Genomic DNA, 19,235 nt, shown 5'->3' on the forward strand with positions numbered 1-19,235 from the left:
CAATATCTGGATAACCGACTAATACCTTGTCTTGGTATGATACCCGGCTTTGGTATGCTCCAATTATGTCTCAGTTATTCATTCCTGCTCGGGTAACGCTGTACTGATGCCCACTCAATCCCCCTGACGTCCGCTGAAGTGCTCTGAAGCCCCTTGAAGCCGTTCTGCCTTTTATCTCTTTGTAACTCCTAGAATCGCCTATGGGCCTGAACTTCCTAAAATGAATCCCTTTGATCTGGGGTAACCCAGCTGAAATCTTGAAACCCTGAAGGACACCTGAAACTCCCAATGATGCCTTGAAATCACTCGCAAGCCCACTGAAGCCCTCTGAAAGTTCATAAACTGCTACGTATTTAAAACTCTGAGAAATGCTGCATCCGAAAATAAAAAAGAGTGATAGTTTTTCAAATAAAAATGATACTCAATGATATCTCATGGAAGAAACGTTTTACTTCATATTATAGTTTAGCCTTATTTTGCCACCGTGGTATTTCATTTCCAATTCATTGTTAAGATCCTGCCCTTCTTCTACCAGTACTTGTTATATCCTAGACCGTATCCATTGCCATATCCATATCCACCGTAGTTCCACAGACCGTTGTCAACCACCTTGGTTACCACCGGGGCAGAGTATCCCCAGCTCTTTCCGTAGACTGGCCAGCTTCCATACACGTTCGGGTAGGCAGCGTATTTTCCGTAGCCGACTTCTGGAACCACAGCAACCTTAGCGCCGCCATACAATCCACCGTAGGCTGGCCAAACCGTGCTGGTCTTCACGGGCCATGGGTTGGCATAGGCCACAACATCTTGTGTATATGGGGCGGGAGATGCTTCGGTGGCGCTGATGGCCAGGACCAGGGCAACGATGGCAATAGAGAGCTAGAAATTGTTGTGTTAATTATTATCGTAATGTTTTGATGGAAATCTGTTTTGGGAGAATCTTTCAAGAGCTTACCTTCATTGTAACGCTTTTTTTTAAATTTGTAGTGAGCTTCGATAACACTTGGATTCGAATACCTTTGAAATGTGAAACCTCATTGTTTTATACTGTTTTGAGTTTCTTTCAAAATCAGTAAGAGATAGTAAACGAAATAGAAATGATGAAGAAGATTTGCCAGGAAGCTCAACAATTTTTATTTTGTCCTATGTATTCAGTTTCTTCGACGTTCATTTCGTTTTCAAGCGCAGTCGGGTGAAACACATTGAAACAAGAAAAACGCGAAAATTATCGAGCGCTGCTTGTTGGTCACGCTCTGCGATTTTGAGTCTACTCGCCGATTCAGAAGGTCGTTTTAAGAATAAAAAAAAAGAACGAATTCCCGAAATAGTGGGTAAACCATCATATCAACTTATTTATTCACTTTGTTTCAATAAACCTTCAATTCTAAAAATGTTTTGAAGATACAAAAGTGATGCAATTATTTGATATATCGTAATGACACATTACTATAAATTGGAATGAAGACGTCTGTAGTTCATCAGTCAGCTTGTAGTGTTTTCAGTGATCTATTGAAACAAAATTTGAGTGATACAATGAAGGTAATTCTTCACCATTTGATCCATTTCAGTTTAACTAATCTTCAAAAATTGAAATGCTTACAGCTCATCATCTCTGTCATTGCCATGATTCTGGCCATCAGCGCCGAAGCATCTCCCGCTCCGTATGCTCAAGATGTTGTGGCCTATGCCAACCCATGGCCCGTGAAGACCAGCACAGTTTGGCCAGCCTACGGTGGATTGTACGGCGGCAGTAAAGTCGCTGTGCTTCCAGAAGTCGCCTACGGAAAGTATGCTGTCTACCCGAATGTGTATGGAAGCTGGCCGGTCTACGGAAAGAGCTGGGGATACTCTGCTCCGGTTGTTACCAAGGTGGTCGACAATGGTCTGTGGAACTATGGTGGATACGGATACGGTCATGGATACGGTCTGGGATACAACAAGTACTGGTAGTAAGGTTTCTATGATGGATCGAGAATAAAACAATACTATTGCAAATTCATACTTTAGTAACATTTCATTTTGATTTTGATGTGAAGCATCCAAAAACCATTATTCATTGAACAATTATTCTTCGTTTAGAAGGCAGTTATTCCAGCAGTCGAGAAATATCTGAATCAATTTACTGCATTATTTATTTTGTTCATTTTTATCACTAATCATTTTTAACACATACATACATACATACATACATTCATTTGCCTAAACATTACATTTAAGTTAAGGCATAATTATCAATAGTACGCCACAATTCTCGCTTTGTTGCTGCCGCTTTTCATACTCTGACGCGCCCAAGGCTCGCCAGGGCACGCTGCATCTGGTTCGCCCATCGTGGTAATTTGAGATAATATTTGAGATATACACAGATCGAAGAAAGAGTGTAAAATTCTGTGACATATGATGCACATAATTGGAGCGTGGGATATCATAGAAGTTTACATGACATATCATGTAAATGTCATAAAATACAGGGTGCGGCAGGAAAAAATGCGAAAAGTTCAAGGCACTATTACACGCTATGGGATATATATGACTATTTTTTCATGACAGTGTATCAGTCAATGTCTATATTCTAGCACTGAAAAATAAAAATGAACACATTTGATGTTTAACATGTGATAATGTAGGCCTAATTAGCGGATATCAATAAACTGCGCGCCCAATGGTCATTGAACAAAATGACTATAACAGTAACAATATTAGCTCAAATTCGATGAACAACCAGACCACACTGATCCAGAGCCATAGTTTCAAATAGCCGTAGTTTCACATAGCAGATGAAATGAGTACATATATTTGATGATATTGTAGAGAAAATCAAAAATGTTGTTTTATCAGATGCGAAATTTAGCGACCTGTGCGATTTTCTGCGGTTTGAAAATTCCGGTTGTCTTCATCTTCAGGCGCCGCCCTGTAAAGGTTAGTGACCAAAATGGGAAATTTTTTAATTAACTTTTCAGAAAACTAGCCTATTATAGATCATGGAACGTTGAAACATAGATTGGTTAATGTCAAATGGACGAAAATGAGGTTTGAAGTTGAAAAACTCTTTCGCATTTTTTCCTGCCGCATACTGTATCATGTAAACTTCCATTATATGTCATGTAATTCAGCATGACTCTGAGTTTTTACATGACATATAATACAAATTTACACGATATGTCATGTAAACCATCATAACACTAAGTTTACATGACTAAAATGAAGTTTACATGACGTGTAAATCTCATTATTTTTATCTGTGTAATAGGGTATCGGGATGCTTCGTTGGCATAGTCCCCTCGTTCGGCCTATCTCAATGTAAACCAAAAACTCAATCAAACACGCATAACTGGATATCGGAAAAGCTATCGGCCAAACAACTGTAACATTTCGTTTCAATTTTAGCACTTTGGAACATTAAATTTAATAAAAATGTCACTTTGTTTAGCTTTTGTAGACGCCATGATTCCTCGGCTTAGTGGGTAGTCTATACACATGATCATCAATGGCATGATTCTGGAACATTTCGAATTGACTTTTCAATAACTGAACATTTGATGCGATGGTCAAAGACACTATTTTGAACTTGTATATTTGTTTTCAACGAATAATAACTATTTCACAAATTGAATGTGGGCCGAATATTGAGGACATTTTTTTCACTATGTACCCAAATCTTGGCTCATCAGTAAAGTGACGTCAAAAACAGCGATAAAAAGACGTCAACAACATTTCTTGCGTAAGAACCAGAAAGAACGAACTGGAAGAAAGATTTTGTGTGCGGTGACTGTAAAAATATAACACAATAATAGGGTTGCGTTGTTTACGTTACTAAATTAAGAAAGAACTTTAGTTAAAGTGATTTATTTATAGTTTTTTGAAAATTTGGCTCAGAAAATGTAATTTAAAAGTAAGATTGGTGAACAAACAGAGATAATACTTCAGCAGAAATATTGAAAAAATGAAATAATTAGTGGTTCTAGTGCATGAATAGCAATATGCCAACGTTGTATCCACTAATGGGCCAATTTTTGTACCATAGACCAACGTTGCATACCATCGCATCGAATCTTTTCAACTTAATTAAGTAAATTCTTGAATATTTACGTTACTTTCCCGATCAGAAAGGCATAACAAAAATGTAACAAAATTATATCAACGGTTGATATATATATCAACGTTTGTTATATTTAGATATATTTGACAGAATTGATCTGAAAACCTGATATAATTATATCAGAATTATAACAAGATCAGTTATAATCAAAATAAATTCATGTTGATCATCTTTATATCAACATTATAACAAACTCAGTTATAGTTTTGAAAATGAAGTGTATATCAAATGAATATGTTACAGGTGGTGTTTGGTGCGCAATTTCGCCGCTCTGTGGTGTACAGCCATACTCTTCACTCCCATACTAATTCTTCGTCTTGACGTAACGTCCCCACTGGGTCAAATCCAGCTTCTCAGCTTAAGTTATTAACTGAGAGCTGCCGCTGCCAATGACCATTTTGCATGTGTGCATCGTGCAGCAAGCACGAAGATACTCTATGCCCAAGGAAGGCAAGAAAATTTCCTTTATGCAAAGTTCCTGGACCCACCGGAAATCTAACTCTTCACACCCAGCGTGGTCTTGCTGGATACCCTACCCACGCCCTTACAGCTGTGGCTATATGGGCCAGCCACTACTCCTCACGGAGAACCAATGTTTACACTTTTGCATGGCATTCATTGAACGATTAACATTTACACAAATTTCAAAATTACTCGTACGCTCCCATTTGACGACAAACATGCCTATAGGGGTTATCTGCAGATGAGAGACTCTTTAAGTCTCCTCTATTTTGATTACAACGTACTTGTATTTATGAATTTGGATTTTTCTCATGTCAGAAGGTAGATAAAGCAACCCTTTTTTGATCTACACATAACAAATTGTAAAAATGTGACATCGTGATAATTTAATGAGAATCAGAACAAAGAGAGCCTCTCTTTTGCAGATTGGACCTTTAGGCATGTTTGTCGTCAATTTTTGTCAAATACCAACATGTTTTGGTATTCCAAGGTGATTTGTAAACCAAACGTGGTTCCCATGCCGAAATTATTGCAAAATATTCGCGTAAGTGGTTGCACGAGCTGATTTTCGATCTATGTAAGTCTTAGTCACTCGTTGAGCGCCACGGATTTGGTCTATTAGGGTTACACATATATTAGTGCTAAAAAAATTAAGCGTGCTCCACTGATATTGGCTACCTTTATTCAGGACACGAGTGCTACTAGTAGTACTAGAGTATCTAGACACATCTCAAACAATTATATGCAGCTACAGAAGCGTTTAATATTAATCCCAATCCATATGATAAGTGAGGCATCAAAAGGGATTTGAAAAGGATGATTTTCATCGAAACTGTCAACATTCCTGTAATAAGTTTTAAGTGTCACAATCTTCCACTGATCATGTTTGAATGATTTCGTTTAACATCCACTTACAATTTGAGAGCGGTATTCAAATAGGATTAAAGCAATGATACAAAATCTCTACTGAAATCAAACTGATGTAATATTTTTTGCAATCGTTTACCATTAGAAACTTTGATAGAGTAGTGTGCTGTGGTTCGGCAGCAGCAGAGCCATATTCGCATAAATGGGTGAGCTGGTTTCATGCTATTATTTTATCGTGAATGTTCGTTGTAAAATAACATGACTTAAATATATGCCATACAATTAACGTTCATAATAATTCAGTAGAAATACAGCTGCTGATCATCTGCAAACATGTAGATTAGCGTGGTTCAAAAAATCGTTTTTGCTCCACACCGCTTATTCGATTTGTAACCAGAATCTATGTCTCCTCCCAAAATTTGAGCTAATTTGGTTGAAAATTGAGACTGCACAAGCCCTTCAAAGTTTATATGGGAATTACTACGGGAAAACGACGTTTTTCATTCAATCGACCGTAACATTTTCCCAACTGTCTAAGATGATTAATTGAACCCTGATACTCATAGGCAACTTTATTAGCTACAACTTTGCCGAAGACCGCTTTGAAATCGGACGGCTAATTAATTAGTTATCGATTTTCATCGAACTGGAGAAACTTTAACAGTGATCCTCCAGCTTCCCAGCAGGCAACATTGCTGCTGTATATGGGTCCAAAGATAGAACACAGAAATCATGGCTACTATGTTTCACTGCTAATTGCAGTGATGCCCATCAAATAGTTCAATCAGGGCGTCGCAACTGGTGATTTTTTTTGTAGGGCCCATATAGCCGAGGCGGTAAACGCACGGGTATTCAGCATGACCATGCTGAGGGTGACGGGTTCGATTCCCGGTCGGTCCAGGATCTTTTCGTAAAGGAAATTTCCTTGACTTCCTTGGGCATAGAGTATCTTCGTGCCTGCCACACGATATACGCATGCAAAATGGTCATTGGCAGAGGAAGCTCTCAGTTAATAACTGTGGAAGTGCTCATTGAACACTAAGCTGAGAAGCAGGCTTTGTCCCAATGAGGACGTTACGCCAAGAAGAGAGAGAGAGAACTGGTGATTTTTACGTGACTCCAATTTCATCATATTTCAACGACCCTGTTCCCCCAGTAAGCGGTGTGGAGCAAAAACGATTTTTTGAGCTAATATAGATATTACATACTTTCAAAGATGATGGAAGGCCGTTGGCACATAAGGCTAACAGCAATGGTTCTGAAACCGATCCTTGTAGCACTCCCGATGGAATACCGATCGGGCTAGAATGATTTGCTTTAACTTCCTCTATTTGAAAGCGGTTATTCAAATAGGATTTACTCAGTGACACAGAATCTCAACGGAAATCAAATAGATGTGATAATCTCTGCAGCAGTTCAAAATGAGAAACCCTGTTAAAAGCTTTTGAAAAACCAATCAATAGCAGAATATTATCGATATGTTGATGGACATCGTCATGCATATTGAGCAAATGCCAAGGCAAATACCGAAGTTCGAAGTTGGAATACTTAGTATTTAGTGAAGTACCTAGTAGCTTGGAATACTTGAGGAAATTGCTTGTTGTGAGTATTTTTGCTGAAAATAAAAACATTATATGAGATCACGAGGCAAAGCAAAATTCACAAAGTTGCTTTAGTATGTCAATTCTTGTACCATATAATGTTTAAATTGGGCTTTAAACACTTATTTTTTTATTTCACAAGCCACCTAAATCTGACAATCTCCAGGAATGCATACTAACGCCACGAAGTGATGTAATTTCCAATCACAAGACTACTGCATAACTTTGCTAGGCAGGAACTTCCTTTATGGTGAGAAACATTAGATAATTATCTCGCTAGCGCCAAGAAAAGGTGAAATTGTATACAGTTATGTTCCGACTTTATCACCCCCTCCACGCGTCAGACCTTCATTTTTTATTAATGCCCTGTTACATTTTAGGGAAAATCTCCTCCCTCTTCTTCAGGATGAAGTTTGTATGCGTGCTTTCCAACGTTCAAAATATTGAAAACGCATATAGATTTTTACAGTGTTTGAAAACATTTATGGAAAGGGGGTGATAAAATCGGAACATTACTGTACCACTCTTTTCAATGTCTGAGAGCCATTGACTATCTTTACCACTTTAAAGAAGATACGACATTTATTTCTGGTCTGAATCACGAGACAAAACATGCTAAAATGCAGAGCACATTCTTGAGTTACAATTGTAACTAAATTATATCCACTTTTGTTATTATATCCTAAGATGACGTAATTGCGATCAATTGTATCAAGAATATTTTTATGTGACGTCATAGTTTCCCTCGCCTGTGCGTTGGACAAACGAGTCTATTTATAGACCAGCCACCAAAACGAAGAACCACTTGATCTTAAACCTCCCCTCACTTCAAGTGCTGCAATGGCCTCATGGATAAAGGCGCCGGATTGTAGTTGAAGGCTGGCGTCCTTGGTTCGATTCCCGTCTGGGTGTGGGTTTTTTACATACTAAGTGGGGCAAGTTTTTTATACAAAAAACTTTTCGCTAAAAATAAATAACACTCTTAATAAAAATTAACCAAAAAATGAGTTAAAATTTACCCAACTCAATTTTTACCCAATATATTTATATCTAATTTATAACAACATGTGTTATAATTTTTCGATCATTCCAAGATTTATTATATCTCACGTTGTTATAAATTTGTTAAAATTGTATCAAGACCTGTTATAATTATGTTATGGCTAGAGCAATTTTTGTTATAATTTTTGTTATTTTAACACCTAACCGGCGAATTTTATAACTCATTCTGTTATGAAAATTTTTTGAAATAAATAACTCAATCGGTTATAATTTTGTTATGCCTTTCTGATCGGGTTACTTCCAATTGATGAAACATGCATTGCCTAGAGTGTAGAATATGGTCGACATATTATTTCTAGTGATATTAATTCATGAGTTATAGTCAAAATTGTCAAGGCGGCTTGCAAATTAGGCCAAAGAATGGTACATATACCCTATTTTGCATCATTTCAAGAGTTTAAATGACGAGATACATTTAAATTCTTGCTACTGAAAGTTTTAAAATAGGTCAAAAATTGAAACCTTCTAAATTTTCACCATGGCCAAATAGGGATCCACTGTGGCGATAACTGGTACACTTACCCTAACACAACATTGTCAAAGTTTTATGAAAATTGGGGCAGTGTTGCCAGTTCTTCAATCAAAATAGTGCACACTGATTTTAAAATGTTGAAAAAATGCCCAAAATTTGAAAAAAAGTTTTCTTTTGTTAGAATTGTTTAAAAAAGGGGGGGGGGGGGTTGAAAAGTCCCAAAAAAATGACCACGTTTATGGACAGCCCCATAGGGTAAAAATGGGTATTATCGGCAGGTTTGTTCTCTTCGTCATGGGGGGTATTTGTCGACCATATTTCCTGAAACTTGGTCGACCATGTGTCTGTGATGACTGCGAAGCCGAAAAACTTCCCCCCGGTTATAAAGAATTTTCAGCCGATAGCACTCTATGTGTCTTTTTCTTAATTTAGAGGAAAACGACTTTAAAGTTTCCAACTCTGCAAATTTTGAATTTTTCAACAAATGCTCTTTATTTTTTTCCATAAATCTCAATAACTATTCATCAAAGCATCGCTCGGTATTGATTGCGAAAAAATGTAAAATAAAGCTTGAAACCGAGAAATGGCTAAGTAATTGGTTGTACTTGGTCCACTCTGACTGAACGATTTTTGGAAAACCTACAACCAACTACAATATATACTCAAGTTTTCATAACAAGCAGGACAATAGTAAACAGGTGTGTACTGCCCCCACACGCATAACAGTCCCATCTTTGCTGGGATTCCTATTCATATGAGACAGTTATGCGAGTGGGGGCAGTGTAGTATAATGTGAGCAGGAAGTTTGAAATTTAATATTTCTGTTATTACACTAAAGATTATCATCTTCAATTTTTATGTTCAGTCAGAGTGGACCAAGTACAACAGTTCAATATCACATGAATAGTATACTATTATTACGTAATCAATCAATGACCTATTTAAGAATTCTTGACTTCAACATCTAACAGCTAACAAACTTTGAACGTATTTTCATAGTTCGGTACGTTTTTGAAATATTATTGTTACACAGTTCATAATAATTTAATCAGAGGACTGACGTTTTTCGAATATTCGTTCAGACAGAGTGAGCCAAGTACATTTCTTAAGTTATTGGTGAAATAAACTTCTCCGTCAAACGGGTAATGGTACATTTTAATAGGATGCCCAGCAGCTTATAAACAAACATATCTTAATACAGATAGGATAACAAAGAATAGGTAATTTCAACTTGTTTTTCTCAGAGCAAGATGGTCCACTCTGTCAGCACGCAAAATGCCGCAATATACTACAACACGATGATCTGTAAAATACGATAGTTAACAGAATAAAATGTATTTTCACGTGTTAACATGTTCCATAATCATAAGAAAATGCGTTGAGGAGTCATCCGATACGGAAACATATTTCATTTTGATGATGATTTTTTTTATATCTGGATTTCAATCAAAATACATTTCTTCAATTCTCTTTACATCAAACACTTAGTCCACTCTGACTGCACACAATTATCGATTTTCTCAGATCAATCAAAATGAAATTGTTCTACAACTCTGCTTAACTGTAGAAAGACACAGACACGTTTAATGTTTCCAGTGAGCTATTTGCTCTTTGAAGGAAGCACGACACTAGACAACGGACTAGCATGCAACGCCCAGTGGCACAGCCGAAAACTTTTCCTGACAGCTGCGGCGGGAATCGAACCCGCGCTCCTTAGCACGATGCGACTAAAGGCTTGGTGACCTTAGCCGCACCACCACGAAGCCACACATTAACAAAATTATATAACATTAAGAGCCAGTTCGCGAGAGCCGCAACCCCTTCTTGTATCGATGTGCTCCGATTGAGCTGAAATTTTCAGGGTATTGTTTTCCATATAAAAGATGATATCTGGCCGATTTTCAGATTTTTCCGTTAGGGGGAAGTGGGGTAAAATAGCTCTCAAAGATTTCATGTTCAAAAATAGGTAAAATCACCAAAATTGCAATAACTTCCGCAAAAGCTACCGGATTCAGCTGAAATTTTGCATGGACACTGGATTCCTATGGCACTTCCATTTAAGCCAAGCGTTGGATATTCTTTGATATTTAATTTGAAGAAATAGGTTATTTTCATAATTTTTTTGACGATTTTCAGGGCACCTGTTTACGTACCAACAGAACTAGGATGAAAACCTGAGTACTATGTTCTGAAGGATTACCCAAGAGCTTTCATTTCATATGTGACCCAGATGCGCCAACTTCAAAACTTTCGAAAAAAAAATTTTTTTTCGGGGTGTGCATTTTACCCCATATTTTTAGCTGTCTAAAAAGAAGTGTTATCGCAAATTATGACAACGTTATTCAACTTTCAAGGGGTTTTCTTCAATAATAATTCAACAGAAAAATGATGACTAAGAAATGCAATTATTGGTTTTTTTTTTTTCATTTGGGGAAAATAAGGTAAAACGGACTAACTCAACCTCCTTTCGAAATAACGTTGCTACGATGTTCTCTGATCGGACTCGAATTTTCAGAGTTCTTTATTCTACTCAAGAATAGATGCTTTATCAATTTTTTTTTCTTCGGAGGATAACGGGGAAAAACAATTCTCAGAAAAAAAATGTTGAAAATAATCAAAATTTCAAAATTTACAAATGCTTTGGTAAAACTTTGTGAAATTTCACAACATTAGAAGAAATTTCGTAATTTTTATTGCTTATTCAAATGAGCAAGTCTGACAACATTTTGACGTCGAGAAATGTCACAGATTAGCACGTGTTGTGTGATTCACCGGATTCTTTCTCGATTTTTCTTTTGACATGCATCTCCGGTTCAATTTTCTCTCTTTTTTCTCGTGAAAGTTGCAGCAGTGCACAATGGTCCAAGAAAATGATTTACGAGGAAAGATGCATTCAGCGCCTTCAAATGATTTTTCAGACAAATATGGTCTTCTACAAAATTGTTCCCAAAAATAAGGCCCTCTTTTTAATGTACATAAAAATTAGGGTGGTCCATACTTTCAAAGAAATTGGGAACCAAACATTTTTATTTGCAAGAATAAATGTATACATTCTTCGGGAAAGTTGTAGATCTATCAATTTTGAGCAATCTAATTTTTTGATATGTTTTATAACAACGTTTCTTCTTCTGAATGTGGGCAAAAGATAATTTTTATGATTGCACCAACCCGTCATAACACCTTTCCAAAGAACTATGTTCTACAAGTGTTTCTTGGGTGACTTTGATGAAAAATCGAATCTGAAACAGTTAACGCCCAAAAAACCGATTTTTCTTGAACCACCCTAAGCTTATTCAGAAAAATATCTCTAGATCGGTCAATTTTAAAGCTACATAAAAAATGTCTTCAGTAAACTTGCTCAAAATTGATAGATCTACAACTTTCCCGAAGAATGTATACAGTTATTCTTGCAAACAAAAAAGTTTTGTTTCCAATTTCTTTGAAAGTATGGACCACCCTAATTTTTATGTACATTAAAAAGAGGGCCTTATTTTTGGGAACAACTTTGTAGAAGACCATGTTTGTCTAAAAAATCATTTGAAGGCGCTGAATGCATCTTTGCTCGTAAATCTTTTTCTTGGACCATTGTGCACTGCTGCAACTTTCACGAGAAAAAAAGAGAGAAAATTGAACCGGAGATGCATGTCAAAAGAAAAATCGAGAAAGAATCCGGTGAATCACACACCACGTGCTAATGTGTGACATTTCTCGACGTCAAAATGTTGTCAGACTTGCTCATTTAAATAAGCAATAAAAATTACGAAATTTCTTCTAATGTCGTGAAATTTCGCCAAGTTTTACCAAAGCATTTGTAGGTTTTGAAATTTTGATTACTTTCAACATTTTTTTTTCTGAGAATTGTTTTACCCCGTTATCCTCTCAGGAAAAAAAATAATATGTGATAAAGCATCTATTCTTGAATAGAATAAAGAACTCTGAAAATTCAAGTCCGATCAAAGAACATCGTAGCAACGTTATTTCGAAAGGAGGTTGAGTTAATCCGTTTTACCCTACTTTCCCCAAATGAAAAAAATCCAATAATTGCATTTCTTAGTCATCATTTTTCTGTTGAATTATTATTGAAGAAAACCCCTTGAATGTTGAATAACGTTGTCATAATTTGCGATAACACTTCTTTTAAGACAGCTAAAAATATGGGCTAAAATGCATACCCCGAAAAAAAAATTTTTTTTCGAAAGTTTTGAAGTTGGCGCATCTGGGTCACATATCAAATGAAAGCTCTTGGGTAATCCTTCAGAACATAGTACTCAGGTTTTCATCCTAGTTCTGTTGGTACGTAAACAGGTGCCCTGAAAATCGTCAAAAAAATTATGAAAATAACCTATTTCTTCAAATTAAATATCAAACAATATCCAACGCTTGGCTTAAATGGAAGTGCCATAGGAATACAGTGTCCATGCAAAATTTCAGCTGAATCCGTTAACTTTTGCGAAAGTTATTGCGATTTTAGTGATTTTACCTATTAATAGACATGAAATCTTTGAGGGCTATTTTACCCCACTTCCCCCTAACGGAAAAATCTGAAAATCGGCCAGATATCATCTTTTATATGGAAAACAATACCCTGAAAATTTCAGCACAATCGGAGCACATCGATTCCACTTGCTTTGGAAAGGGGGTCGCGGTTCTCGCGAACTGGCTCTTAAGCTAAACGGTTAGAAGTGACATGTAGCTAAGTTAATTCTTGAAAATTTTCTTAAAAATCTCATTTTCATCAATCTTGTTACTTGGTCCCCTCTGACCTAACGCCGACCAACTCTGAGTTCAACAGCGTTCAAAAAAAAAAAACCCTTGACGAGGAGAACAAAACTGGCGAAAATACACAATTTCCCCTAAATAGATTTTGTTTGTCTCACTTTTTTCGAGTACGATTGCTCTCCATGAAGTTTAGAGATCGTTAGTTCCACGTACCCAGCTTTTAATTGCAAGTCCTTTTTTTACGCTGGGGTCGTTGCCGTTGATCTTCGTTCGTACTATTCCGTTGCTGATTTTCCGTTGCAATGTTGTTTTTTTTACAAGGCTGGCTCGTAGGGCCGAATCCCAACCTCTTACTTTCCGGAGGACCATAGTACACAGTTATGTAAGCTTAGAGTCCATCCGTGGCACTCGAGTGCCTCTAACATGGGGATCAGACGCTGTTGTGAGCCACTCATCCTGGAGAACAGACGCTCAGGTTTGCAGAAGCAAACCCCCCTCTCCTGTCAGCGTACGACCAAAGTACCCACCGGGGTTTGTTACCCGAGCTTCCCTAAGGTTGCTCGTAGTGTCCAGCCGGTACTACGTAGAGGTAGGGATAAGAGTTGTTGGACTGAAGCTAGTGGATCACAATGGGATCTGTGTTGTGCGAACACCCCGGCTTTACCGAGCCATCGTGGCGTACATCGAATCACATCATCCAAATTTCTGATGAAGTTGGTGTGTCATCTCCGGACTTAAATTTGGTGCTAAGTCCACGGTATGTGCCATCATAGTGTTCTATGAGGTACCTACATATGCACACTGCATCAACCTACGGCATTTGCGTTAAAAAGTTATGGAATCCATTTACAATCCAGATTTATTTACATTCTTTTCGATACCACAGCAATTATCACAAAATTTTTACATTCGCCCGGAATCTGTCGCAGCTCAGATTTCATAGAGTTCCCGCAGCCGGTTCCAGGTTCAGCGATTGCTGAGAAACGGTGTGTCCTGGCAGAGGAGCATCATGGACGGCTCCACGGTTGGCAGCCAGATAGCGAGCTTCCTTCTGGGCGACAACGGCCACGGCCGGTTGGTAAGCGTAGGCGGTTGGGACAACGGAAGATTGGTAGGCATAGCTCAGGGCTGGAGCATAGGCGGCGGAGTAGGTCACGGGTGCTCCCCAGTTCTGCTGAACGTAGGTGGCATGTGGAACGGTATAGGCTAGCGGGCTGGCGTGGTAAGCGGAATAAGCCAACGGAGCCCAGGATGCTTCAGTGGCGGCGAAGGCCAGGGCCATCATGACTACAGCTGCGATGCACTGTGAGAAATGGGTTAGATCAAGATATTGATTTCGGCAATCAATTGATAACAAACAACCAACTTACCTTCATGATTGTTGGCTTTGATTCTGTCTAGGAAGATCCTGAAGCTGCTGAGAACTGATGTGGTATGATTCAGAAACAAAACATTCTTTGCTTATATAGTTCCTTCTATTCAAGTAGGATTGGAATCATACAAAAAAGTTCTGGTTCAAGAACACTTTTATCTATAGTAACCGTCCATGCGATATTTGATTATTAATTTGATACATATATTACAATGCTCATTATTGTCAGAAGGATGCGAAATGTTTCTACCACCTCTAAACAAACCGCGTCTACTTCCTTGACGAACCCTGTCGTACTCGGTTGCACCTAGAAGTTCGGGATCACTTACTCATTTTGAATACTATGACTGGAATCACTATAGCCGAACACATATGCGTAATGGAAACATACCCATAAGAAAGAACCACAATTGATATTTAGCAACGCCCAATCTCCGCTTTTTTTTTCACGCCATGTACTAAAATGAAAATGTCAGTGGACTACCCGGTTGAATGAACAGTCTGTACAATCAATCTTGATCTCTCTTTATTGTAGCTCTCCCTGCCTGCTTGCTCAGTAGTGACTGAAGTAAATGTATCAATTAAATAACAGTTTATGGTCTGATTAGCGCGTATCGCGTGGATGGTAACTGAAGATAGAATGAGTTCTTGATCCAGATTTTTTTTTGCAAATGGAATCCCGTTCTAAAGAACGAACTATATAAGCCAAGTATGTTCTGTTTCTGAATCATACCACATCAGTTCTTAGCAGCATCAGGATCTTCCTAGACAGAATCAAAGCCAACAATCATGAAGGTAAGTTGGTTGGTATCAATAAGCAACCGAAATCATTACCATAACCTCCTCAATTTCTCACAGTGCATCGCAGCTGTAGTCATGATGGCCCTGGCCTTCGCCGCCTCCGAAGCATCCTGGGCTCCGTTGGCCTATTCCGCTTACCACGCCAGCCCGCTAGCCTATACCGTTCCACATGCCACCTACGTTCAGCAGAACTGGGGAGCACCCGTGGCGTACTCCGCCGCCTACGCTCCAGCCCTGAGCTATGCCTACCAATCATCCGTTGTCCCGACCGCCTACGCTTACCAACCGGCCGTGGCCGTTGTCGCCCAGAAGGAAGCTCGCTATCTGGCTGCCAACCGTGGAGCCGTCCATGATGCTCCCCTGCCAGGGCACACTGTCTCCCAGCAATCGCTGAACCTGGAACCGGCTGCGGGAACTCTGTAAAATCTGAGCTGCGACAGATTTAGGGTGAAAGTAAAATTTTTGTGATAGTTGACGCGGGATCCGAATAAATGTAAATATTCATGAGTTTTAATCGAATTATTAGTTTTATTTCCATTTATGCATCAATTTTTGTTTTCTCAGGGTGTTATTCAACTACATATGTACATTTTTCATATTTTTGTAGTGAATAAAACACCTCAAAAGTAGCTGCATATGAAATTAGGTATCAGCTGTAACACACAAAAAATTGAAAAAGTTTCATCGAGTACATACTAAGATATAATGTTTTAAAAATGTGTTCATAAATCTCATAAGTTTTTCTAAAAGTTCTATAACTTTCAAAAAACTTATTCGATCTCGTTCAAAATTTTAACAATAGAGCTTTAATATACGGTTTATGATTGATCAAACTTCAGCGTATTTGATTAAATTGATTTTAATATCATAAATTCCTGAAATGAAAAGAAATAATCCCAAAATTTAAGTAATAATGTCCCTTTTTATCCTCAAATAGATCATATCAAGACCAACAATTGAAAAGGCCACAACAACATTTTGAAAACAAACATGTTTCTATCGATATGAGGCCTTTCGAACTCCACCCACACACCTCACCACCACTAACAGAAAGTGTAAACATCAAGCTTTCTGTTAATGGTGGTGAGGAAAGATTCAAATATTACGTTCATCAATTTTTGGGATTTCTAGACCCCCCCCCCCCTCTGTCACGCTATTTTCCTATACCTAACGTACTGTCAGACATTTCTAGACCCCCCCCTCCCCCAAATGTTGGACGTAATTTTTGAACGTTCCCTGAGATGCGTGGGTGGATCCCAGAAGGCCCTAAGTCGAGAGAAACGTGCTTGTTTACGCAATGTTGATGTGGCCTTTTATTTGAACATATCAAGACCAACATGCTCAAATAATTGCATTCATAGTTTTATTTGTTTTTGTTTTACCTCGCATTAAAGAGCGTGCACAATATTATATATTTCAACAACCATTTCATACATTTATCCAAACGTCATTGCTTGGCTCACAAAATCATGTTGCAATTGTGATTCGTTGCGATAATCACCAGATCCAACCTTGGTTCAGGAAGAAAATGATTTAATATTTTATGATATGATTTTCTACAATGATAAATTTTTTTTTTTTGAAAGAATGGCATATTTTTATTGTGCTTCCAGTATGGGCTTATTTTTCTGTACATTTGGGGAAGGGCACATAATATTTTTTTTCTCGTTTCAGAGAGCGAGTAATGGCGCTTAAGCCAAGGCTTTGAAGCCAGGACACATGGAAAAACGCCTGTGTCCCATCCCAGGAGAAGAGACGTTAAGTAAAACGGAGTATGCATTACCTTTCTTAGCAGCACCACTCACAACGATTCTATGTTCAAACACCATTCCTCTAAAACGAAACGGTTGGTACGGTTGTCCCCGTTTCTTCCTTCATTCAATTGAAAAGGTTTGTCAATCATGTTATTCATAAGTGGATAACTTAATTGCCTTATTTTTTTTTTTAATTTTCTCTCAACCCATTAGTCTGCACAGTGGGCCTGGCCATTTTAATATTTTATCAAGTCTCTGACATGCCGCAAATATTAATGCTCACAAGAAAATATCAGAAGAAATTTCCAGGATGTTTTTCAATACTGGCTGTGCAAGCACTAGAATAGAATATAATAGAATGGTATAAAATTGATCCATACAAATGCTTTGTCAGACAAGAAATCGTATTAGGTACTTTTTACGAAAGTTTTTTTTTCAGATGTTTCAAACAAGTATCTTGTATCCCTGTTACCACTCAGGGAATTTTAGAGGAAAAATGTCAAAAGGTTAGTAGTTAGTAGATCACTTATAGATTCTCCTCGATAAACTTTGATTTTCGACTCGTTCCACGTCTCTTTTCTTGTCAGTCTTATTTCGAATAGTTTCGTGAAACTCCGTTAAAGTTGTCAATTCAAACACAAAATTTGCAATTAAACTCATCATTCATTTCAAAGCACATACAACATCAGATAAAACAACGTCCATTCATAAGAAAAATCTGTCGCAGCTCAGATTTTACAGAGTTCCGGCAGCCGGTTCCAGGTTCAGCGACTGCTGGGAGACGGTATGTCCTGGCAGAGGAGCATCATGCACGGCTCCACGGTTGGCAGCCAGATAGCGAGCTTCCTTCTGGGCGACGACGGCCACGGCCGGTTGGTAAGCATAGGCTGTTGGGACAACGGATGACTGGTAGGCATAGTTCAGGGCTGGAGCATAGGCAGCGGAGTAGGCTACGGGTGCTCCCCAGTTCTGCTGAACGTAGGTGGCATGTGGAACGGTATAGGCTAGCGGACTGGCGTGGTAAGCGGAATAGGCCAACGGAGCCCAGGATGCTTCAGCGGCGGCGAAGGCCAGGGCCATCATGACTACAGCTGCGATGCACTGAAAGAAATTGATAATTTTATAACAAAGATTTGGACTATCAATTGATAACAAGCAACTTACCTTCATGATTGTTGGCTTTGTTTTTGGTTGGGATAGAACCTGATAAATTGAAGGACTGATGTGGTATGATCCCGAAATTTGCCGAAGCGAGCTTTTATACACCATCGTTCCTGTGTGGAACAAGGGTAGTCCGCGAAAAGTTCTAGCTCAAGAACTTGTTACCCGTACGTTCTATAATCATCCATGCGTAAAGTGAGTATCGGATCATAAACTTCAGATTGATCCATTTACTTCTTTCTGTTGACGGTGAATGTATAATTAGTAAAAAAAATCAGACCGATTCACCTAGCGTTGGCCGTGCCTTTCTCGGCTTATTTGATAATTCATTAACGTTTTTAAGAATCGTGCTTTGGAGCACCAACGATTCAAGTTGAATATATGCGGGCTAGGACATATTTTAGTTGGTAATGAAGGAGATTTTAATTGATTGGTATTTATCAAGCAATGGGATTCATGATTCTATTGAAGTTTTTTTTTCATTTTTTCTAAGTTACAACATGGAAAACTTTTTTTTTCATTTTTATTAACGTGTATTTTAACTTAAATGCTAATTCTACACTTCCATGGAAAACTGATTCCTCCGCATGATTTGAAAAGTTTCAATAATACAATGCTTAGGTATTTCAGTTCACTTTAATATTAGATCCCAAAGCCTTTCCGAGTGGTGGTGTGAACCGAGCGAATTGAGAGAAAAAGAAATAACAGAAGCCGATCGTCAGTAAAAAAATGATCTCAACAAGAATTTCAACTTCCTTACTGGTGGGCTCGCACAGTCAAGTGTTTGCATTTTAGCAGCGTTCTTTTTTGAATCTTATTTCTGGATGGGTGAGGGTGTCAACCAACCGCCCGCCCGCCCGAAATTGTT

General features: G+C 38.2%; 5 protein-coding genes across 5 annotated transcripts; 2 read left to right on the forward strand and 3 right to left on the reverse strand.

Moving 5' to 3' along the window:
• Positions 1 to 437: 437 nt before the first annotated feature.
• LOC109421214 (uncharacterized) lies at positions 438 to 999 on the reverse strand. Its single transcript, XM_019695701.3, has 2 exons — positions 956 to 999; positions 438 to 879 (listed from the first exon to the last, which is right to left on the reverse strand). The coding sequence occupies exons 1-2, from the start codon at positions 959 to 961 to the stop codon at positions 529 to 531; spliced, it is 357 nt and encodes a 118-aa protein (XP_019551246.2). The 5' UTR covers positions 962 to 999; the 3' UTR covers positions 438 to 528.
• Positions 1,000 to 1,435: 436 nt separating this feature from the next.
• On the forward strand, positions 1,436 to 1,993 carry LOC109421189 (uncharacterized). The gene is made up of 2 exons (XM_019695683.3): positions 1,436 to 1,539; positions 1,603 to 1,993. The coding sequence occupies exons 1-2, from the start codon at positions 1,459 to 1,461 to the stop codon at positions 1,948 to 1,950; spliced, it is 429 nt and encodes a 142-aa protein (XP_019551228.3). The 5' UTR covers positions 1,436 to 1,458; the 3' UTR covers positions 1,951 to 1,993.
• A 12,127-nt stretch (positions 1,994 to 14,120) lies between these two features.
• Positions 14,121 to 14,788, reverse strand: LOC109432455 (adult cuticle protein 1-like). Its single transcript, XM_019708787.3, has 2 exons — positions 14,650 to 14,788; positions 14,121 to 14,582 (listed from the first exon to the last, which is right to left on the reverse strand). Exons 1-2 carry the CDS (start codon positions 14,653 to 14,655, stop codon positions 14,217 to 14,219), a joined length of 372 nt encoding a protein of 123 aa, XP_019564332.3. The 5' UTR covers positions 14,656 to 14,788; the 3' UTR covers positions 14,121 to 14,216.
• Positions 14,789 to 15,306: 518 nt separating this feature from the next.
• Positions 15,307 to 15,971, forward strand: LOC109421190 (adult cuticle protein 1-like). The gene is made up of 2 exons (XM_029871774.2): positions 15,307 to 15,446; positions 15,510 to 15,971. Exons 1-2 carry the CDS (start codon positions 15,441 to 15,443, stop codon positions 15,873 to 15,875), a joined length of 372 nt encoding a protein of 123 aa, XP_029727634.1. The 5' UTR covers positions 15,307 to 15,440; the 3' UTR covers positions 15,876 to 15,971.
• A 1,878-nt stretch (positions 15,972 to 17,849) lies between these two features.
• LOC115259293 (adult cuticle protein 1-like) lies at positions 17,850 to 18,503 on the reverse strand. The gene is made up of 2 exons (XM_029859827.2): positions 18,371 to 18,503; positions 17,850 to 18,307 (listed from the first exon to the last, which is right to left on the reverse strand). The coding sequence occupies exons 1-2, from the start codon at positions 18,473 to 18,475 to the stop codon at positions 17,942 to 17,944; spliced, it is 471 nt and encodes a 156-aa protein (XP_029715687.2). The 5' UTR covers positions 18,476 to 18,503; the 3' UTR covers positions 17,850 to 17,941.
• Positions 18,504 to 19,235: the final 732 nt, after the last annotated feature.

Source organism: Aedes albopictus, chromosome 2, assembly GCF_035046485.1.
Source record: "Aedes albopictus strain Foshan chromosome 2, AalbF5, whole genome shotgun sequence".
Taxonomy (NCBI): Eukaryota; Metazoa; Arthropoda; class Insecta; order Diptera; family Culicidae; genus Aedes; species Aedes albopictus.

Bases quoted from the DNA above. Each gene is read 5' to 3' on its own strand.
- LOC109421189 (XM_019695683.3), top strand. From the start codon at position 1,459: ATGAAGACGTCTGTAGTTCATCAGTCAGCTTGTAGTGTTTTCAGTGAT. The intron at 1,540-1,602 runs GTAATTCTTCAC...AAATGCTTACAG, and splicing joins ATTTGAGTGATACAATGAAG to CTCATCATCTCTGTCATTGC.
- LOC115259293 (XM_029859827.2), bottom strand. From the start codon at position 18,475: ATGGTGTATAAAAGCTCGCTTCGGCAAATTTCGGGATCATACCACATC. The intron at 18,308-18,370 runs GTAAGTTGCTTG...AATTTCTTTCAG, and splicing joins CAAAGCCAACAATCATGAAG to TGCATCGCAGCTGTAGTCAT.